We start from the raw sequence: 24,647 nt of genomic DNA on the forward strand, positions 1-24,647 counted from the left end.
TGACCCTGAATCTCACATATATTGAATATGACCTCATCTACTCACTGTCAGGAATTTAAGCAGTGTTACCTGATGACGATTTGTATTATGAGTGTCAACAATGGTGTTGTAACCATAGTTATTAGTTATAGTTGTTCGATAGTATTATTTATTTTACCCCTTATTGGACAGTCTTCAACATTTCAGAGCGACACATGTTCAAGGTATTTTACGTTAGAAAAACTAATCTTCATAATTGCATACATATACTGTTATCCATTCCATGTCTCGGTTGTCACGACAGCCCTTTCTTTTGGCAGAGTGTGGCATATATATTCATTCGCAACACAATACTCAAGTATATTTGACTTTTATATATTTGCAAGGCGGATTAGCGAAAGCTGGATTCGAGCACAAGCCCTCCATGGCCATGAGCCGGAAACTCGCATCGAGTCCGATCCAGGGAGGCCCGCAACCAATATCTAGGCCTAGTTATGTTGAAATGTCAGTCTCAGAAACAGGCTCTACTCCTAATGAAATCAAAACGTGGTTTCATTCCTGTAGAAAACTTTATTTATATTTTCAAAGGCGCTGAATTGATAGGCCTATATACGGCAAGCAGATTCAACAGCCAGAGCTTTAATACAGCCTTGAATGAATAAATATACATCCTTGATTTAAGATCCCACTGCTTCGCGTATATAACCGAGATCAACGTGATAATTACCGTAATACCTATTTTTGCCATGTGCGACACACGCTATTATGTGTTGCTATTCACTCACAACATGTTCATCTTATATTACTTGTATCCCGTCTAAGGGTGGACGAGTCTGGAGTAAACCACCACCTGTCCTCCGTGATCTGGATTCGAACCTCCGATCTCAATGCCAATGTGCCGATCTGATCGAATCAGCTCCTGCGAGAACAACCGTTCATAAATTTGAGTTCGGATGGTCCTCTACACACAGGTGATTTGGTGATGATGGTCAACGCCTTATAATTTCGAGATTACACTTGGAATACCCAGTTATTACCTTCGAAGAGAAAGCCGTCTGGGGCGAGTCAGTGGCATATCTATACACCACAGCACGCCACTGTTTGGGTGGGTGGCTGTAAATCATGGAGATACAGTTATCTGGACTGTACAATTTACGGATATCAGCCCAATGAAATGCAATTCAGGGGAGATAACGCTCACGGAAAGCGTTGACAAATGGCTGTGGAACAGACAACCGTAATCAGCCAACAGACTAGGCATTATTGGGAATCGTGTAATGAATGATAATATTTTAATGAAAAAACGCCCTCCAGGCATAGACTGTATGGAAAACCAGCCAAACCTAAGAGCGAAGCTTCTCAGGTAAAACATAACAAACAAGAACCTGTCGTCATTGTTTATTACAAGTTATGGGATCCAACCTGGAAAGTGTTTGACGTAATGGTTACAGTAAAGGTAAGTCTGGTATATTACAAATTACAGCAAAGCTGATAATAATGTACATAATGTATAAAAGTCAACACTTTAGCCTGATTATAAACCAAACACATGAACACAGAAAAAGGAGTTATGAACAAGTAAAATATCACTCCCTTAGCATTACTGTACAAATTTACCTATATTTATCTATTACACCTGTTACATATCTGCATGAAAAGCGTCTGAGTGGTGAGTATTGAAATAGTACCTCTTTATGTATAACTGAACAAGTGAACTTCGACACGAACATCTTAGCCTGACATACACCTGAATAAGATAAAGTTAGAGAAAACACTTGCATGTACAGTGGTCAAGTCGTTCTGCTCATAAAAGTGGTTTAGGTCTATCATAATAATATGACTAAAACTCCAAATTGCATTATTTACATATGATTTCTGATATAGCAGGATACTAGTGAATTCTCTCTGTTCTATCAGATGAAGTCTTTTACTCTGACATTTCGTCTCACTGCATTTGAAAATCCTTCTTGAAAATGAAACCAGATGTCTGTTGCAAGAATATTCTTCTTTTCTGAAAGAAGAAAAATAACATTTTTAAACAACAAAATTGACCATCTTGTTTTATAACTCAAGTCTTATAACTTAAACTTAACATCAGTTTTTTTTTGATGTTTACAAATGGTGTACTTTAAATTAGTGCATCTTTGCAATACATGTCTTTGCCTTAAGGAAAGGAAAATGGGAATTAGTCTTTATTAATTTCTAGATCTACTAGAAACTAAATGATGAATCACAAAGAAATTAACGTACCTTCTTCTTTCTTTTTTGCCTCTGGAACTGTTTTCTGGACAACTCGACCAAAGAAATCTTTTACGGGCTGAAATTCAAAAACACAACAGTTCATCAATCAAAAAAAAAACAACAAACAAAACGTTAGGGTAGACTCTGATATGGATTATAGTCAAACTCAACAAACCCTGTGAATTGTCGTGGGTTTCCCCCAGCATCCTCCCACCATAATGTTGACCGCCACCAGTGAAATATTCTTGAGCACGACAAAAAGTATCAATCAAACTAGAACTGGATGCAGTTATACAGCCTCAAAGTGATCTGTACACCCAGCTGTAACATGGCGTCCTGATCATGAATCTGGTGTTAGTTTTTCCTTGCAAGATGTGCTTATGTCGCAAATTGTCATCAAAAATTGATAATTTGCAATTTCCCCCCATATTTGTAGGTCATGTGACAGAAAACTAATACAGCTGTGAAGTCCAAAATTGCTGAGTGGAAGGGACTGTATATGTACTGTATGTATGCTGAAAATCTGTGAGCTGTCTCAATAAATACAAGATATACAGAGCTTCAAAATTTGACAAAAGGCTGATATGCTATATCTTGGCACATTTACAAGAAAGTTATATAATGCATATACACTATTCGTGACTAGGATTAATGTAGAAATATTGTAAGTATGCCACCCAACGTAGTTTGACGTCCTGATCATGAATCATGGCCTTATTATTTTCCTGCAATGTATATTTTTGTTGCAAATTGCGATCACAACACAATAAAGTGCAATTTCCTCCATTTTTGCAGATCATGTGACAAAAAAACTGTTACAGGTCTAAACCTGAAAATCGCTGTATATAAAGGGCTTTACATGTACTGTATATTTGGTGAAAACTGTTAACCGGCGTCAAAAAGCACAGGACACGTACGCCTTTGAATAATGTCCAAAGCCAAATTTACCACATTTGACACATTTTAATACATATAGTGTAATACAATGTATGGATGGCTACGAAGAATATATATCATGTATATGTTCTCTTAATTATCTGGTTTGCACCGCAGTTGCAATTGGGTCAACCAATGCCATTGCAACCTAATGTTCTGCATGTATTTCTGAGAGTCAGAAAGGCCGCTAACCACGCCCCAGTGATTGACAGATATCTACATGTTCTCTGGTCCAGGTGTTTGTTTTCTGACAACGGCTGAGCTATTAGTAAAGCTGTGCATGGCAGGTTCTGGATTTATACGTGGAAGTATAAACTTGCTGTTACATGGGCCATGCTTTTTGCCTTATTTCTTACAAATAGGCATCCTAAGTGTGAGAAAGGATCGCTGTTTCTCACTGGGCATAGCGCAGCATCATCAAGCTTTCTGATCTATTTGTGGGAATGCAAATGTTTCAAAGCCGTGTATCTGGTTAATTATTTATTTTTAACCAATAACTTATGCTCTAATATGAAAGATATAAGTGTGCAGAAAATGTCTATAGAAAGTTGAAGTGAAAACTGCACCTGCCTCCTGGACTTTCTGAGATATATAATAGAGTAGATGGTAAGGGAGATGCTGGTTAAATTTTCCCAGACTTGACCTAATTACAGAAGGATTTAAACGCTAAATGACGCAGATGTGTCTCGGGCAGTTGAACCGTGAAGATGACTGATGTCGGGAAATTGACATTAGGCAGATCACGCCAGGCTTGTATCGCTCACGCCAGTCAGTCACGTCTGAGTTTAATCCCAGCTTACCAAATCTGTCACGTGATTGAAATTTTCTGAATTTAAATATTTTTAGTACGCTGCTTGGTGTAGTTTGATGCTCTGATCACTTATCTGTTTTTTTTTTTACTTTTCTCTTATGCACAGTTTTGTCGCGAATTACTGATAAGTCTGAAAAAGAGCAAATTTCCCCCATACTTGGGGGTCAAGTGATGCAAAACCGCCACAGCTGTAAAGCTGAAAATGGCTGAGTGAAAATGCCTTTTAAATGCATATTTGTCTAGGATGAATGTGCGAATATTGTAAGTATGCTACCCAATGTAGTTTGACGTCCTGATCATGAATCTGGTCTTATTTCTTTCCTGTGATGTATAGTTATGCAGTAAATTGCAATCAAATTGAGAAAAAAGCTCAATCTCCATCATATTTGGTGGTCACTTCCCAGGAAACTGTTACAGTTGTGAAGCTGTAAATCACTGAGTGTAAAGCGCTATACATGTACTCTATGTATGCTGAAAATCGTTTAGCTTTTTACAAAAGAGGGGAAATTCACACTTTCAAATGCTGCCCAAAGGTTGATTTACCCCATTTGGCACATCTACATACATATGATATATAGTGTACTTACAATACATTAATCACTACTAAGAATGTAGGCTTTCTAATTAAGATGGTTATGTATCTTTACATGCATTACATTATTGATTAAGGTAACCCGAAGTGACACCGCATAGGCCAGCAATACCGGCTTGAACCCCGGCATTGCTGCATCATATTTTTAATGTTTTTTTGGTCACAACCTGAAAACTATACCAAGTACAAAAGTAACTAAATTAAAGATTTGTAATCTGGACACTAAGCAGTACTAGACAGTGTTTATTTAATCGTTTTGAGCAGTTTTTAGACCTGATCTACTTTTAAGCTAATTTCATTGGTCAATTACAGCACAACTTGAATAACAAAAAGTTTTTGTACAATATAGGTACGGTGATCCACCTAAAACTTGCAAGTGAAATTTCATCTAAAGATCATCAGCTGGTTTAAGCTTATCAATAAAATTCAACATGGTTGTTAAATCACATGACTGGCCAAACAGCACAAAACGTCAAAAGCTGCTTCATATGTTGGCTATTAAAAATGCCAAGATTGTTTCATCTACCTTTACCGGTTTTGGAGATATTGCAATTTTACGAGCTGACTATGAATAAAAATAATAAGTTTTAAACGCATTTTAAAGGCAAAACTATCAGTCGTAGCTGTGCGATCCTGAAGTTAAAAATGAAGATCTTTGTTTAATATATCTACTGAACAATTTTCAGCTTCATAGCTATTACGGTGTCCGGTCACGTGACATTTGAAAAATTACACTCAAATGAGCCATAGTTGCAATTTTAAGAAAAAGTATACATCGTAGGAAAAAAACTGAAACCACAGTGGTATTCAGCAGGCCAGGGCCTGATCTAAATGCTATCTTATTTTTCAAAATTATCCACAGGTCATCACGTGACTAAAAACGACCAATAGCGTGGAAACTTCGCACCTAGTAGTATTTAGCATTTCAGAAGGAAACTCTGACTGGTCACAACTCATCCATATAATTTGCATTATAGATTTGAAAACAAAATATGTCAAAGTTGCAATGTAGTTGACAACTCTGTGAGAGGAGAGGCCAGAAAAAATCTCTTACCCTGACGATCTCCTCTCCCCTCACCACTGGCTGGAGGGTCTGCTTGTGGTTAGGTATGGCTGGGGCTGACGGCTTGGCTTTACCCTCTGCCCTAGGGCCTGGATTCACGACATCTCCTTTCACCCTGACAGAAAACATGGTACATCATATGTCACCAAATACATAAAAATATATCACACAAAACTACAATGTGAAAATCCACAACAAAGCAAAGTTTAAATGATAAGAACTAAATAATGAGCATTTTATTCCAGGTAGAAAGTTTTTTTCAAATACAAAGAAAATTATTAGATAAAACAATGCTTCAGGTTTCAAGACATTTATTCAAATAGCCATATAGGTACTGAAAATAAGTAAAGTGAATCTTCAATTTAACAATCATATTTATGTTTTACTTACTCATTGCTGATTCCGTAAGATGCTTCGCTTCTCCTCATTTTCTCTGTGTCAATCTGGCACAAAAAAGGTCAGTAATATATATGTCCTAAATTTCTTGCACCAAACAAAAAGAACAAACACAGAAATCAGTTTCCAAAAATTTGAGAAGAACAGAAAAATCTGACAATCTCCCAACAGCAACAACAATAAAAAATGACACTACTACAATGTTCCAATGAAGACCTGTTTTAGTAAGTTTCTGCTCGAGTAGGAGACAGTGACAGTCCCTGGTAGAATTGATCACCACAAAGCTAATCTTCACCAATTTTGCTTCAGTGAATTTTGTTGTAAATAAATCCATCCTTAGGTCTTCCTCTCTCTTCAAATAACTCAACATCTTACTTACTCCAAAGAAATCAAGAGATATATTCCATGTTGTAAAGATCACTTTATCAGGCAATTAGCCAAACGAGGTAAGAATTACTACATCAAATTCAACATTTCACAAATTGAGGCCCAGCATACTTTCTGATGATTTATCTTCTACACAAAAGGTGGAAATGACAAAATCACTTGACACTTTGTGGGTTTTCATTTTTAACTCTCACAAAAAGAATATGCTTCTAAAATTAAACCAGAGTACATTATATGCCCAAAGATTCGTGTGTATATCAAAAAGCCAGCGTACATATGAGATTTAAAGTAGACATTCCTGTCAAAATCTCCACAGTGGATCATGCGACATGTATCATGTATGTTTTGGTTTTAAGACACTATAGGCTACAGCAAAAGTTCCTGTAACACCACCCGCAGTCATGGAGATTACCCACATTGATATTTGGCTTTGTGACTTGCTGTAGTGTTTGCCATGAGGAAGATATAGCAAAGGCTAGAAATTTTCATTTCCTACTGTACTGCACGAAAATATCCAAATATCGCTCCAAAATGTCTGCTTTCAATTCTATGCAAATTGTCTGCAAAGTCTGCTGTATTAATGATGCTGGCTTTCTCTTCGGTCATTTGTGACAAAAGTCTGGCAGTAACCTGCGTATTATTGTGGGTTTCCCCCGGGCTCTGCCCAGTTTCCTCCCACCATAATGCTGGCCGTCGTCGCATAAGTGAAATATTCTTGAGTATGGTGTAAAACACCAATCAAACAAATAAATAAATAAATAAATATTAATAATTAATTATTAATAATATATCGTGAAGAGAGAGTATGATGAGTACAGCTCGCAACATATGCACAGAAACACTTCAGATTTATACTATATACTGCCAATAATTAAGGTACGAAATAACAAATTTTCATCCTCTAATTTACACTTGGATTTAACATATAGGCCCATCTCGGCAACCGTTTTACCATGTTCTGATTCCAAGATGTCAGCTGTCAAGTGTGCATGATTTAAGAAATGTTTGGACAGGAAAAAATAAAATTCAAATAAATACATTAGCTTCATTTAAATCCATTCCTCTGAAAGCTAAAATAATTACAGGTATTTGATTGTAGAATGTTATGAATGAAATGAAAGTCTTAAATTCTGGGCAATATACTTGTATTCCTATATGTAACTAAAAAGGAAAGAATCTCTGTACATGTAGGCCTATGTACACAAGGATATATACATACAGTAGTAATTTCTCATGCTGAGATGTGGATAGACTAAAGTTAGTGTCACAGAGATTACTTACCTCCCTTGCTATAAGCTGTTTGGCCGCATAGGTCAGCTGTCTATGCTGTTTCATACCAGGAAATCTCACCACATCCTCCATGTTTCTGAAATAGAGTGCAGGGTTGACTTGTCTACTGTTACAGTGAGCAGGCTGTGGTAACCCTAGTTCTAAAACGTATTACTGGCATCCTGAAATGCCAGCAATACCAGCTATTTTCTAGATCACGTTATAAATAAACCCTGGTAGAACAAAGGATAATATTCTTGAGTACAGCACAAAACACGAATCAAATATAAAAATATATAAAAAAATAACACAACGGATAACTGTACAGCCTTCTGCACACATGCATGGATACTCACGGGTCTAGAACATACTGATAATGTCCCTCTGGTTGTTTCTCCTGATGGAAGGTCATGTTGTAGGCTATCATGATGCTGACCAGCTGAGCCAGGTCAGCCTTCTCACGAGCACTGTACAGCTGGGTGTTCACCTGTCCCAACACACCCAGTCATATCATTTCTTCCATTTAGTGCTGATATCGGATTCATAAAGATAAAGAAACCTTCACTGATTGGTTGGTGTTTAATGCTGTACAGCTTCATAGATGAAGGAAAGGCATGTGCCTGGAGCAAACCACCACCTGTTAGTAACTGACAACTCTCCCTCTTGTAACAAATTTTCACCCATATAGCAAACTTAATTTGTAAGCCATATTGGTGTATCTATATACCTGAGATCAGATCCAAGTACCTGAATAACTGAAAAACATCCTCCTTTTTGTGAGGTACTTCACTGCACTAAAACCAACAATTCAAGCAATTAATGTATTTAAATAAGCAACCTCAGTTGGCAAAGGGCATGTCCTCAACTGAACAAGTGATGCTTATATAGAAAGAGTAAATAAGAGAACCTTATATATGTTTCCTGTATACATGTAATATCATGATCTCTGGCTACGAGTTTGTGAAGATCAAACTTGTAGGGAAACCTGGCCTGCACACACATACAGTACAACACAGCACAGTGACTTACTGGTCTCAGCGTGGGCTGGATTATGCTCATCAGGGGAGGTAATACATCCAAGACAATCACAGTGGGGTCCAGAAACTTCCTCACACCAGGCATCATCTCATTCATCAGGCTCGTCACCAAGTTCTCATTACGACTACGCTTTGTCCGGAACTTTCCAACACAAAATGTTAGATTATTTTCATCTTACTGCGATAAGTAAATCAAGATAGTCTGATAATAAAATTATATGAGACGCTTTGTCAGGCATAACTTTGTCAGACAGCTGATAGCTCAACACCTAGATACCTGGACATTCTAAAAATGAAAATCTAATTCACAAATGTGTGAAATTAAAATAAAAATATGAGCCATAATTGAAAAACAAAATGATTTTAGAAACTTAAAAAACACTCAATAAAACCAATCATCGTTTTTTAGGAAATCTAAAATGTTAAATATCTCACTTCAAATTGGCTGTGTGGATACTGTATTCTTGGATAGTTGTTGGAGGCAAACAAGAGGTGAAAAGTGACAGCTATATAAGGGAGGTATCGATACAACGTGTAGTTCTGGGAGCTCAGTACATCGTGGTTGATCACATCAACAAAACACAGCCACTCTGTCGCCAGGTTTACCTGAAACAAGCCACGAAATACATAACAATTAAACATACAGATAGTCAAGATTTTACATATGTATTTTGATATCTTCCAAAAGAGGAGTTATTTACAGTAAACCATGAAATCCCGGAATTACAAATTTTCTTTTCAAAAAAGTTTGTTTCGTGCTAAACTACAAACGGAACTGGAGATCTATGGTAGTAGATGTGGGAGAGAATAGAATTAAAATACAAAATCAAGACCAAAGATTCATGAAGTCTCTCTCGTGACAGGGAAGTAAATGTGGTAATTATTATCATTTTATTCTTCTGGAAATACGCCACAGATACACAACTCACTGCAGTTATCTCATCTGTCCATGTACATTACAAACATAATGGCAGAAGATCAAACGGAGTGTAAACACACGATGTTTATCAATGCTGAAACTTTCAAATAAACTTCTGAGACAAATATATTTCCTTCTCTAATATAACTGTCTTCATGTTCACATAATGCTTAATATAGGTAGTAAACATGCTGATATTTCTGGTATTCAGTAGCAAACAGTGCATGAGTAAAATGTCAAACACATTAGCAATGTAAATATGATGTGGTTGTTGTTGTTGTCGTGAAGGATTGCTGTGTGGATTAATTACTATTTTGCGATGTTAATTACACAGCTAAAATTGAAATACCAAGTAAGGATAACTTGTTACCTATCAGTTTAACTTGTTGTTGGACACAGTCTCTGTGTCTTTCTCACCCTGATCAGGTAGGTGCCATGTCATATGTTCAGGCTATATGGAGCGGCCATGTTTATTTCACTCTAACTCTCTAATAAATGGGTTTGTATTATTTGAAGATCTACACATGATATACACCATATAGAGATATAGTAGGAAACTGTTTTTATTATTATTCTGGATGACTTATGTGAAATCAAACAAATATGATCAAGATATGATGAACTTAGTGTAACTCCATTTTGATGCAGAGAGTACTGGCTGAAGTGTATAAAGGCAGGAAATTCAAGTAACACAAGGACTTGGTCCAAAATATTGGCTGTGTCCACACCCTTGACTTATCATCACTGACCTGATCACGAATTGGAATATATCCACCTGAGGTATATAGAGCCCTGGTCATTATCTTACAATCTGTTTTAATTTGAAATTATAAGATTAAACGTCCTATTTTCTCTGCATGTCAGTTTTAACCCTCTGTAAACATGGGTCCCCCAGTGCTCCTATAAAATCATGGGGTTACTACTGAAACATGCAGATTTCCATAGGGTTATTCTCTTATAACAGTTATACGGTATTTATAAATACCTCAACCCTGATGTCTGGAATATTTGAAGTTAATGAGGGGAAATTACTAATAATGCCTCCACTTGCACTGCTCCGTAAATTCATGGGGTCACCCCATGAAATCATTGGGTACTAGGGTCACCCTACGAAATCATCAGGTACAAGTGCAAGTCAAACAGTGTGTGTACTTGGCGTACGTATACTTCACTAAAGCTTTAGTGAGGCTTTGCTGCTACACTTCCACTAAATATTGGTGATTCAGAAAGATTCACATATTCTTGATCTACAATACCTATCTGAGAATGAACTGTTAGACAGAGGATAACAATAAAGCTTACCGCTTCAAGTCTGGGGTCTTTGCACTTGGCCTCCAGGTAGTTCTCGTAGAGCCCCTGTGTGATTTTCTCGTACTCTCCTGCTGATTGGGTCGTCTCCAGGACCTTGTTAAACCTGAACAACAGAAACACCTTGACTTCATGTGCTACAATGACACATCTACATAACCTCCCTTGTGCAACTAGCACCATTTCCTTCCCATAAAATATTATGTGCAGTTACAAGCGGAGATACATGTGCATATCAAAAATGCACCCCACAATGAATAAAAACAATTCCCTAACAACCAGAACTACCATCAGTCTGACAGAGACATTTGTTGCAGTCAAGATGAAGTCATCACTCGATCAACACTAATATCCAAATGCTCATTTTAGGAAGGTCTGCAGTCTGAACATACAAGTACTTCAAAAACTTTGATATGCTTTGTTTGCCTGGTTAAATACGCTGATGTTGACATACCTATTTGTTAAGGTGTTGGTCTTCTCCAGCTTCATTCCCTCCCCTGCTAACACATTAAACCTGGCCCTGGGCAGGGAAATAAACAATAGTACACGTTTAGTTGGATGTTGCTGATGCAGATGAAAATATTAAACCATTACTATTTATCAGTCGAGTTGAAAATTATTTCCATATCCATGTAGAGTTGTAAGTCAATGTAATAAGGTATGAAACAACTGGTTTCTGATCTCCACAATTTGATCAGAATTCAAACTACTACAGTGGACATGAAAGCAGTCTGTAACATGCATTAAGTCTTTCTTGAAAATATTTTTGCTAGAAAGTTCAAAAAGATAATCAAGTTGCTGACATTCCATATTCCAGGACTATCATAAAAATTCAAAATTTCCATTCCAATGAAAAAGCTAAAGTTCAACAATGAACTACCAGTACACTAACTGGACACCAGGTCTCACCTCTTTGGTTTGGGTATAGTAAAGATCTCATGCCAGACAGAAAATAATGACTTCTGTACATCTTTCTGACCCACTGTCATCAATTGGATTATCTTTAAACTGATCTCCTTGTGTCGCTGTCTTAAAAACTGAAACAAATAGTCAATTTCTGAGGAATCTAATTATATTTATCACACAGATACACACAATGAGCATTTTCATCTCCACATTCATTCACAAATAGTTCTTTCTGTTAATAGAAGTAATTTATTATACAATAGATACATACTGATATAGGTACCATCATGTTGAGTATCATACCATCAGAAACTCGGCCACAAATTCTTATAACCAGTTTGTCAAATTATGTACAAGCATAGAACTGAGTTTACACTCCTGGAAAATCTCCATTCATGTATTATATTTATTTCACAGTTATTTCCTTGATGAATGCACACTCACCTGTAACGTGTTCAAACAGGAGCGTATGTCATTGTCTGTCTTCTCACACAGTGCCAGCAGTGTGTTTGTGTCAGTATTCATACACTCAGCCTTCATCACCTGAGATTAACATAAAATACGCATCAGGTTCTACCAGTTCTTTGCTGATATCGTAAACTGATTGTATGGATCAGCAAAATTCATACACATACCACATCATTTTATACAGAGCAATATAATATTAACTCATTTTCATTGTTAATCACTGACACTCTTTCTATGCATTTGTTCAAATAAATTAACAATTAATACAAATACACATTCCCTTGATGTTAAGACTTGAATCAGACAAATATTTTTCAAACCTTCTGGTCACACATTTAAATCATGTAACCAAAGATAAACAGTCTCCATGTTTAGATGTTGTGTTTACATGCCTAGCCAAGTATCTTTGGCTGTGTGAGCAAAATATTCTTCAGTAAGGCGTAAAACTCCAGTCAAATAGAATAAATAAGGTATGATTGTTTGGAATACCACACCAATTATGCTCATACTACCACACCACAATACTATTATAAAATGTTCTTGCAGGAAAAAAAATACACAGTTCTCAGAAGTTGCTATCATGAAGATAATCAGGAAATCTAAAGTCTTAAAGAGAGAAAGTTAACAGTGTTCTGACCTCGTACAGTCTGGTGCTGAGGCCTGGAGGGCTCTGTGGGGGGAAAGGTCATCACCAGGCCATCTGTCTCAGCTGACGCAAGGCAGGTACATACCTACAGGTAGACACGTACAATTACAATCCAAGATGCACTTAAAACCAGTGTAATGCAGCACAATTATCTCACATCTGAAACTCAGATAATATCTGTTCAAGAGAAGAAAAGATGCTCATAAACAGATCAAAACTGCAGAATGTTTTCTGATCACCATATGTTACTGTTCTACTCTATGGAGACTTGTGTTAAACATGCTACCTGCTGAAAATTTATAGCAGTTGTAAACAATTTACCTGTGTTGAACAAGGCTCAAAACACACACTGACAACTCTGTGAGATCAACAGAACTTCATTTCATCAAATGCTGTTATTTGAGAAATTCACTTTTTTATTTTAATGGTTTTTATTCACTCTCCTTACATTCCTTTAATCACCAATTAGCCTGTTATACAGATGACTGGATGTAGCAACACTTAACATAGGCGTCCTGTTGACTTACAGTCATTACAGATGCAGATGACTGGACGCAGCAACACTTAACATAGGCGTCCTGTTGACTTACAGGTCATTACAGATGCAGATGACTGGACGCAGCAACACACTTTTCTCTTTCTTCTTTGAGTTTCCCTCTGGTCGTTTAGTATGGAGAATCAGACACACTGATAGCTGCCTACAAGAAGTCATTATCACAGATATTTGAAGCAAAATATTTCAAACTATACTAAGTTGGCACCATTTCCTTTTCCTCTTTCTTTAAAGCTTTCTCACGATGTAAATATATGTATATCTTTAACATTTAATCTTTAACAAATTTCTAGGATAGTCCACATTTACTACAACATGAATGACTTGCAAGTCTTATTTTTATATCTTCCATGAACAATGGAAAAAATTTATTGCACTCGTAAACAAAAGTTTAAATTAGTGTGGCAAAATTGGTGCAGTACACTACATTAAAAACCAAAGTTGCTTCTTGTGCACTGACATGTAACTGACAAAGCCAATTCATGCCCTTCAATTCAATCAACAAGAGTAGAGTTTGTTAGCAATTTATGATCTCCAATATGATGGAGAAATACCACTTTATGAGACAGATCCTGATCAGCCATTGTTTCTATTCCACACTTTCCCAAAAAAGCAAGGGATATCAATCTGGGTGTGTGTCTGTCAAGATTGCTTTCTAAAAATGTTTTCCAATTCTGATCAAATTTTGTGTACAGGTTCACTCGGTTGAACCTCAATAAAATTAGAAAACCAGAATGATCTGTGGGTAAGTTCTACATGTTTAATGAATTATGTGATGGTCAGTGGTATCTATGCAACAAACACTGCCTAAAACTATTGTCCAATTTTGATAAAATTCGATTCATTTACTGGCCCCTGATCTAGTTCACAAATTATCTTATTCCATGCTTAGCATATTTAGCAAAGGATATAACTTCGCTGAATTTGCGTTATTAAATTTAGACATCCTTGCTTTGGCAGGACATCTTTAGACAATGGCCCCACCATGAGTAGGAGTTCTCTACAGAGACTTGAACTAGTGTTCCTTACAGATAAAATTGTGGGTACGTGCAAGAAAACAGAGACAAATTTGGAACATAAAATCCAGCTGTGTTCTGTCTGTGTAAGTCTGAGTACCTGAGGAGCTCCATCAATTTCATCAATTATTAAACAATTTGGTCTGGGATCAGAGGTCAACACTGACTTCATCTGGGTGGCAGCTTCAATTTTTGTCAGAAAAGCTTCTACACTTCTATCATCACTGCAAGAAAAATGCATGGATTAGTAGCTCTAATAAATATCCTGTACACAAAACATCAAAGAATTCAGTCATACAGGTAAAACAGTAGTCCTAGAACTAATTCCAAAGTACAGGTTTTAACTTAAAGTCAGATTTGATTTATTAATTTATTTGATTGGCATTTCACGCCGTACTCAAGAATATTTCACTCATACAATTGCAGCCAACATTATAGTGGGAGGAAACTGGGCAGAGCCTATGGAAAGCCACAAGAATTCGTGGGTTGCTGACAGACCTCCTAACATACGACTGGAGAGGGAGCCCAGCCTGAGATGGAGTTGAACTCACAGCAATCAAATAAATGACAGGCTCCTGGGTTATTATGCTGCGCTAGCACATTAATCACCAGGCCACCGAAGCCCAAGTGAGACTTGAACTTTCTAATTCTTATCTTTGGGCCATTTGAGTTAAAATTGTGATCACACAATAAAGATTACATTCGGGCAAAGCTATCACATTGTGAGTTTACTGGACCATGATACATGTAAAAGCGCTTTAATGAATAAAATTAATGTACATCAACATTTTACAGTGTGGGCTTTCTTACCTGGCATTCATCTCCACTACATTGTATCCTGCATGGCTGGCTATGACATGAGCTAGAGTTGTCTTCCCTAATCCTGGAGGGCCACTCAGCAGAGCAACCTGAAAGGCACGGAGGCAAAGTGAACAAAAAACCCTATTTACCTAGAACTACCCAACCTTGTCTAACGTTCTCTTTTTGCTGATCATTTTACCAGCCTAGTCATGAAACAGTAAATACGCAACAGCTAAGGCAGAAAATTATCTACCTTTCAACACTTGATGACCTGACACACCACTGGACAGGACGAAACACACCACTCCTGAATGCTTAGTGGCTAGGAAAAATACCATGGCAACAACACAAACAAATGGACAGTTGCTAAATACAACAGCCCCAACATGATCATTTTACTGGAGAATTGTTCCAGCCAATCAAGAGCAGTTTTGTCACATACCATGGTTCAACACATCAAGAAAACCCACAAGATAGACTTCACACCTTTTGCTCTGGTCTGTTGAATTTGTCAAGTTCATCAGAGACTTCCATCTGAAATTTCTTCTTTTTGACATTTTCCTTATTTTTCTTCTTTTCCTTCTTTGCAGGTGGCTCTTTTCCAAACACTACAACATCCCACAGCTTGATCCAATGCAGCAATGTGCGGTTGATTAGCTGAAAACAACACAAAGAAACGATAGGTTGAGGAAGTTTTTGCACATAAATTTATATTCTCATTGATTTTTTCCACCAAGAGGCTGTTTGTTGGGTGACCATTTCTAACGCATTACTACATATCTTTCAGCATAGGCATAAAATGTTCTTGGCATATATATGACTTGTCTAACAAAATATTTTGTTGAAATTCTCTCGATTTAAATCTTTGCGCAGAATCATTTACATTCAAGCATGATCGTCAAATGGGTAAGCCTATTTTTGCATTCACACCAATACTCCACCTGACACAAAATACGTTCAGTTCCCTCAGTTATTATACTCTTTCCCTCAAAGAAACAGTGTTAGGGTTACCTTGAAAAGACATGATTCTTCAAAAATATCTCAGTTTGACCACCTTTATAGTCATGGGAACATTAGTACTCTCATTATTCAACCTTTTCGTGTACAAAAGGGCGATTAGATAAGTTATTATTAGATTTTGGTGACAAAACTGCCATAAAATGTGTAGTTTTATTAGTTTACACAGAATAATGAATTCATATTATGCTTGAATAAACACCTTGCATATGCAAAAAGGTTGAAGAATTACAGTATAGTTAGTATGTAAGCTCTACATGCAAGATCAGGACAGATTTTTCGGCACACTGATATGTTATTACTTTGCCTCTAGCCAACTTCAAATCCCACTAACCCAAGCATAGATTTAAATCCATTTAGCCAGCTACCGGTACCTTTTTCTGACCTCTTTATCCCTATATTTCAATGTTAAAAAATGTGTTTAAGGGGAGGTAACTACGTCTCAAAAGCATCCACTAACAGGCAGTGAATCCAGGCAATGTGAATTTCTTCACTCAACAACATCTTGGTTTTTTTTTTTACAAAGTTGCATCCCTATCCTGGCCCTCACCTCTTCACTGAGAAGGTCTGTGTACTTTCTAGGGGCATATTTCTCCACCCAAAGGCTATGTTCTGGGGGAGCGTTCTCCTGCTCTGTCACCACTGGCCCCAAAAGGTCCTCAGCTGCACTACAATAGGCAAGAAAGATATGAACACTTATCAATAACACCATGCAGCAAAAACACCATGTCAAAAATGAAACAAAGGCAGTTTGCTAAACAGAAAGCAGGCACATATTCATAAAGAATCCTACAGTGACACTTTTTTTTTGAATACTTCATGCTTTACACAGGACACTTGGGGACAGAATTTAATTCCACCAATAAATCACTTATTTGTGACAGAGAAATTTGTTTTAAGCAAACTTAGCAAAGCAGAACGAAAGATCGAAGCTTGTAGAGAAAAGGGGAGACACCTATCAATTGTTAGTAATCACAAAATGAAAATCATTCATGTCAGTGTGTTCTTCATAAACCTAATGACATGTCAGAGGAATCAACAAAAGTGAGCAGATCTTAAAGATCTAGCAAAACATTTATTTATTATGAAATTGATGTTTTATCCCATACTCAGAAATATTTATTTATACCACAGTGGCCAACAATATGGTGGAAGAAAACTAGGTAGAGCATGTGGGAAACCTACAATCATCTACAGGTTTCTTGCTAAACATAAAAAAAATCTTCTTTGAAATTCATCAGCTTACCTGTTGATTTCTGCACTTATTCTCTCGGATTCGTCTATAAGTCTCTGCTGTCTCTAAAATGACATGAAACAACCCACAAGCTGTAGACAAAAATGCATTTCTCACTACACGTATCAAAATATCTCTTTACTTGACAGGCATTTCAAAACATACAAATGAAAAGCCCAAACGTTAAAACCAAGGGGTAAAAAGCATTTGATATCCAAATGAAGAATCTCAAATATGTAAAAGAAAACTGCCCATGTTAAAATCTGAGTCCGGGTAATAAATATGTATTTGGCCTTGTACTTGTCCTTAAACTCACCTCTGCCTCGATCTGATCTCTCAGTACTTGATAAGGTGTGGACAGTAGCTGGGCAGAGCGACATGATGTCACCACATTGTCAATCTGCCAAAAAATAATGAGCAAATGCAGCTTCAGACTTTAGAAAGTCTATGTACTAGACCTTTTACACAATCCACTACTTAAACATCCATCTGAGATTTAGCACCAATGACGGGAAGAGCAGAAGGGTGGGAGGGGAGGTGCGTCTGCCATCAGCTCCATGATTTCAAGTCAAGTTCAATATAAATTTTTTAACAGGTTGAAATCAATCTCTTTAAAGTACCTAATGTCGTTCATAAATCTGACCAACCCTAATTAAACATTATATTTAATATCACTGGGTACAGTGAAAGAATATGACAATCTTTTATAATATCTGCTACCCATATTAAATTTTTAATCCATCAGAATGGTCCACAGAAAGCACACCAGCCATATGACCCATACTTTCCTTCTTCTGAGCACAAAATCATTCAGATTTCAGCTATCGAAGTACCCACCTTTTTCTCCAGGTCCAACTCATCCTGGAGGCTCATGTAGACCCGCCTTCCCTCACTGCCTGTAGTACTGACAAAATCACCGCGAGGAATCCTACTCTGAACACGGGGGCGATCGTCCACATCTCAAATACCAAAGAACATGAATTAAACATCTAAACATCCATGAATTCAGACCCTCAGAGAATCAACAATGAAATATATCTGCCTTGATTACTTTTCCTTTACAAGTATGCAACACCTGAGCTTAAAACATGAAGTGCTTTTTGAGATACCACCCTAACATTTATCTCAATAATGATTCCCATACACAAGATACTAAGTTATGAATCTTGTAATTTACAGTAATTAACTGTAGACAAGCATTTACAATGGAAAATTCTCCTCATGCTGTACTTTACATATTTGCCAACCTTTGGCTCAAAACATGCATTACTTTCTGAGTTGTGAGCTTTGTGAATTTCTGTCAAGTCAAAACAGAACGTCACTCTACTGTTGTCTCCCCGAGATGAGGCCATTTAAAATGAAACTATTAAATCAGTAACCTTCTGAGATTCAGTAAACTAAGTTTAAGTCTATCAATCAGCCCACAGCAGACCTACATGTGCCATCAGGCTCTCAATCTCAGGGCTTTTCCAGGCTCATACACAAAACATGTGATTTTACAGTCTTTTTAAGACCTGGAAAAGTAACTTTCAATTTTCAGGCTATTTCAGATTTTTTTGACATACAGCATTGATCTTTCATGTGTGGAATTAGAAGCCTATTCTGAAATACTACAATTTGACCAGTAGATCACCAGTAATTTCCAATATTAACTTATTTAACATCTGACTTACTATCAACCTTGTCTGCCTCCAACCCCTCCAAACACCAGCTCTGGAACTTATTTCGGTCAGTCTTCCAAATTTTTTTGGAGATTTCTGGAGAGGGAGGAGGTGTAATCTCGAAGTCATCCTCAGGCCAAACATTGTCAGTGGTTTCACTTCTCACATCAGCTTTCTTTGAGGACAGTCCATTAAACCTTGCTTTCTTTCTGGCAGGCTCTACAAGTCAAATTTGCTTGTACTTTTAAGCATTCTTTGACATGAATCTTTGTTCGTTAAATTCAATGAAATATATTAAAATCAAGTTAACAATACTACTTTACTAGGACACTCAATCATGGTTCTCCATTATAGTGTTCTACCCATCTGACGACCTTGCTTGTGCATTATAGACACCTGTTTTAATCACTGACTGTTGAGCACAGGCTGATCAAATTTATTTTAAGACCACATAGGCAAAAGGAAAAAAAAGCTAGCTCTAGCAGACAGAGTTCTCAATGACAAATATACAAATTCCCTAAGTACAACTTTTTTCATGATATCTTACCGATGTCTGGCAGAGGGTCTTCCTCTGGCTCACTGTCTGACAAAGGCAGGAAGAGTTCACTCCCTTCTTCAATGTCTACAGCCTTTCGCTTGCCATTCTTCTGTCCTTTGTCCAGCCTTGCCCCACTTGGGCTGTCCACTGGAGTCAGTACTAGACTGGAGTTCAACTCGTCACATCCAGCTTTGCCCTTGGTCTTTGGTGTTGTAAATTTTAAACTCTTCTTAGCAGCTACCTGAATATCATCAGGTTCTGCCATAAAAAAATATATACATATATATATATTTTCATTCAAGATGGAAGTTTAACTACATGATATTTTCCTGTAACATTATCATGATGATGTACAATGTGTATAAAATATCAAAGAATATGTAATTGACAATTATGAGCCAGTTTCATAAAGCTATTTCCACTTTATTATTTCTTTATCTATTATGGTTTCAAACTGAAAGCCTATTGTTCTTGCTTGGAATATCAAAATTATTCTTTTGAGAAAGCACTTCTCGTTGTTTTTCTGATGTTATGTTTTGCAAAATTTTATTCAGCTAGGGATGGCCTAAACCATGTCAGAGTGTGCTCTATTTAAAAACAGACACCTATGTACCTTATCTTTTTGTCTGTCGATTTATCACAAGTACGCCATTCTCTTATTCCTATGCCACGTGGGCCCCAAGATTACTTGGTGATGCCCAAAACTAACGGCTGTACTTTGACGATGGTTTGGGGCCATCTTTAGATGAACAAAATTCTGATAAACCTAATGTCAGAAAAACCTCAGACTATATTGTGTATTCCAGCATAATTAAGACCAAATTTTGCTTCATTCCAAATCCGTTTTCTACTTTTTGTCTATCTTAGAAACTTTTTGAAATATAGTCAAAAATAGTTATACAGTTTAGAAATTATGTAATTTCAATGGACTATACTTCGAAAATTACGACCTAGAAATCTGAATTTGCATTAAACTGTACTTTGTAGCCACAGGCCCTTCTGTCAAATCAGTAGATCATCCGTACGTGCTTATACCACAAGCAGTACCCATACCCTAGATCATATTAAAACTCCACCTCAATTATGCTGAATGTACTTGAAATAAAGCATTCTTTTGCCCGTTTTGCCACAAACTGCCTCAACTGATGCTATCTAACACATTCTGTCCTTTATGTGTGAAGCCTTGGCATATTTTTCCCATAAGAAGACACATTTCAGCCTGACATGGGAATTAGACCACTTCTATGGTAAATCAGGGCGATTACTATCCCAGAATGCACCTTGATAGATAGTTGCATACGTGACTTTGCTTGAACATTTCGGCAAGTATAATGAAAGGTCATATCTCCAAATCCAGCTGATTGTTGTAGTATTCGCTGCAATTTACAAGGACTAATCCCCGTCAGGCCAAAATGTCTCTTTTCTGGAAGAAATATGCGTTGATTGGCCATATAAATGGCAGATTGTGTTAGATACATGTAGAAACTGCAAAGGCAGAAAGCTTTATTTAGAGTCCATTCAGCATAGCTGAGGTGGGGTTAGGGGGGCCTAGGGTATAGGTACTGCACATGGTATAAGCATGTATGGGTGATTTACTGATTTGATAAAAGGGCCTGTGTTTGTAGCCCAAGGTAAGGCCAAACTTAAAATATTACATGACTCATGTTATGGGACCGACCCTTTCAATAAGGCCCGGGCTAAAATTCTTTTTTTGTGTTTTTACAGGTGCCAAATTTTTTATTTTATTTCATTTAATTACTTTTTTCGCCTGTCATTTGAAATGTCACTCTGTTTACAGGTGACGGGTGCTTTTTCCAGATATAAAATTTCCTCTCCTGCTGTTGAGCAAAGCCGACCATAATGCACTTCGAAGGGTATACCATATCCACTACCCATAGATCGGATACCTGTGAAGTGTTTTCACCTGTATCTATTTGGATAAACATAAAAGAGCGTTGCATAGTTTTAGACAAATGAACTGATGACCAGTGTCTTTATGTTTCCATAGGGGGTCGAGATTTCAAATTAATTACTCATTTTATGAGATAATAATTGCAAAATGTTCAAGGAATTCTTGTAAACATCGCAGCTGTCAGTGTCTTATGACGGCAAAATATAGAATTCTCCGTGGTCCAATTCTTTTTGCCACACTATATCTTAAAAACACACCTAATCTCGCAAAACTGAATTGCTGAGAATTGTGAGGCTCTGCTTATAACCGGCGCAAAATGTCTACAAATACTGATGAAACCTGGATGCAGACCTATACCTCCCAGGACAAGTCACTCAAGCTATAGCTGAGGTGCCACTTATGCAGATCCCCTAGTTTATTTTTTGTGAATTAAATTAATTGTCATGGACGGGTATAATCACGGTGATAAATTGAGACCTTACATCATAATATCTGCTGTAAGAAGATCAAAATTATATATGAGTTATGTATCAAGATCAACAAGATTTTTGTTTTGTTATATCGCCCATATTGATTTCTGTCACTCATACAAGAACGTTACATTGACCGCATTATCTGTGTATGGTCAGCCAGAGACTGATAAAGTCATTGTAACTGCAAGAAGATAAACGAACACACATGCATATCAATAACTGAATAAGACCGGTATAACATCTAGTCCCGAAGGACTCATTTTCTTATATTGGCCTAGGGTCATTTGAGTCTTGACGCTAACAGTATTAATTTCGTACTCAACGAAGGTCCAGGCCAATTCTCTTTGTTATCCAACAAGTCTCGTGTAAATATAAGACGCTAACCTAAAGACCTGCTTTCCACACCCACCGCACCGCCACCATATGTCACTACCTAGAATAGATTTATTATACAGTTACATGTACGCCTATGCGTATATCCTGCTTCATAGTGGAGCAATAGGAAGATGGCGGCTACGGCCGAGAAGCGCGTCCTGTGGAAGCTTTCATGGCTATGATAAATCTATCCTGAAGTGAGTAGGGGCATACGGTGGCAATGCAGAAGCCTTGGATGACTATGCCACGCTCTTTTACATTTTTTCTGATGCTCGTGTAATCATGGCTGGGTCCCATTGGCCCTGGTGGGAAGGTCTGAAAAGTTTCGGAAAACAGTTGATTACTAACCTAGCACGCCTGTCCAGTCACTTCTTTACAATTCTTAAGGTCCTATGGCACCTCACTGTTAAAATCCCGAGATGTGGATCATCCCAAAGGTAAATAACCATCCACATTTATTGATGTCCAGCATCTCTGGACATAGCTGGACACAAAACTATCCTTCCCTACTAATGCTAGTTATGATGTCCTTTTGTTATTATACAATCATGCAACGACTGGTTTTAGTTCCCTTGACATTAGATGTTCAAATCGCACGCCAGGAAACCAAACTAGAGCATAAGCTGTTGTTTTGAGATGCGTGACCTCCACAAATGACAGCAGTACAGGTCAGCGGTTGTGTATCCAAGCTGCCTAGTGTCTCTTTCGTGCCATGTAGATGGAGGCCATTCCGTAAATGACAAGTGAGCAGAGATGCTGGACTTTAATAAATATGGATGTATATTTTCCTTTGGGATGACCAACATCTGGGGTTTTTGACAGTCACGTGCCCTAGGACCTAGCTCTGTCGGGCGGTGATTATGTATACTATCACAGCCCTGTCTTGTTCCATAAGCTTACCTTGAACACCTCTTTACTTCCCTTGATGGCTTCAGTATACTACTGCTGGGCACCAAATAATTTGTATGTCCATTCGTAGCAGAGTTGTCTCTGCTATCAGTTCCAAGTAGGTTTACTAGTGATGACACATGGGAACACCTACCTGGAATTGGTAGCAGAAACAACTGTGCTACGGACGGACAGACAAATTATTTGGTGGGACCAAGACATGAACAGACGAGCGTCAGTACAAATATAAAAGAACATGGCGTAGTCATCCAGGGCTAGCGGTGCGGTGGGTGCGGAATAGGTTGGTGTCTTATTTGCACGAGACTTGTTCAATAACAAAGAGGATCGGCCTTCACCTTTGTTGAGTACCAAATTCATGCTGTTAGCGTTGAAACTCCAACGACGCTAGGTCAATATAAGAAACGGAGTTGGAGCCTTTCGGGGGCTATATAACATTTAAACACAGATCACATTCGATCGTGTTGTCCCAAAACTTACCTCCATAATCATCCAGAGCATCCAGTTCATCTGCATACAGCTGGTCAAACTCATCCATTTTCCCTCGCTGTGTCTACTGTAGAGCATTCAGCTCTGTCGTACATTCTTGATTTGACCGTTCTATACCTACATCCTTACCGTCCTACAGCAACGAAAAAACGCCATCATGTTTCCCGCGTATTTCACCGTGGACCTTCATACGTAAAAGAGTTAACTTTAAGGGGAATAACTCCCGGTTTACGCGTAATTTTGTGTTCTATTGTCAACAAAAAATATTAGTTTCACCTATCACATCTCCGCGTAACTGAATACCACTGTTAAAATTTAAATATTTTTGTTTACTTCATAGCTTAATTCAATCACACAAAGAAACAAAACTTGGTGATTGATGCTCTTATAAAATGAAGGCCTTCAACCATGTATATTTTGGGCTTGAAAGTGGTAACATTATCCCTCCAACCTTAAAAACTGTCTACAGAAACAAATTACAAGTTTCGAACACCTGCTAGATTTCTCTCTTTTTTTTTCCCCATCTCTCTCATCATTTTGAACATTGGCTTTTTTTCCTCACTTAGGCCTTTTTTCGTACCTGTGAATGTTTTATTTACATTCTTCTGTCTCATTGTTTTGTTTGATACTTAGGCCTACATAATGGAACTCAGATTTATGGGTGGTAGGAAGTGTGCAGAACAAGAGAGATGCCAAGAGCAGGACCTGACTTCC

At 37.5% G+C, this 24,647-nt stretch overlaps 1 protein-coding gene across 1 annotated transcript; it reads right to left on the bottom strand.

Moving 5' to 3' along the window:
- Positions 1 to 1,184: 1,184 nt before the first annotated feature.
- LOC135481940 (chromosome transmission fidelity protein 18 homolog) lies at positions 1,185 to 24,060 on the bottom strand. Its single transcript, XM_064761725.1, is given in 24 exon segments — positions 1,185 to 1,990; positions 2,230 to 2,296; positions 5,614 to 5,737; positions 6,013 to 6,065; positions 7,687 to 7,771; positions 8,031 to 8,161; positions 8,704 to 8,853; positions 9,147 to 9,317; positions 10,933 to 11,044; positions 11,393 to 11,458; positions 11,848 to 11,975; positions 12,289 to 12,387; positions 12,950 to 13,043; positions 13,549 to 13,652; positions 14,628 to 14,751; positions 15,338 to 15,435; positions 15,815 to 15,985; positions 16,896 to 17,013; positions 17,592 to 17,644; positions 17,896 to 17,979; positions 18,417 to 18,538; positions 19,253 to 19,459; positions 19,788 to 20,036; positions 23,925 to 24,060. Coding segments are annotated over 24 exon segments (2,766 nt in total). The 5' UTR covers positions 23,983 to 24,060; the 3' UTR covers positions 1,185 to 1,892.
- Positions 24,061 to 24,647: the final 587 nt, after the last annotated feature.

The sequence above is a fragment of the Liolophura sinensis genome, chromosome 1 (genome assembly GCF_032854445.1).
Source record: "Liolophura sinensis isolate JHLJ2023 chromosome 1, CUHK_Ljap_v2, whole genome shotgun sequence".
NCBI classification, from domain to species: domain Eukaryota; kingdom Metazoa; phylum Mollusca; class Polyplacophora; order Chitonida; family Chitonidae; genus Liolophura; species Liolophura sinensis.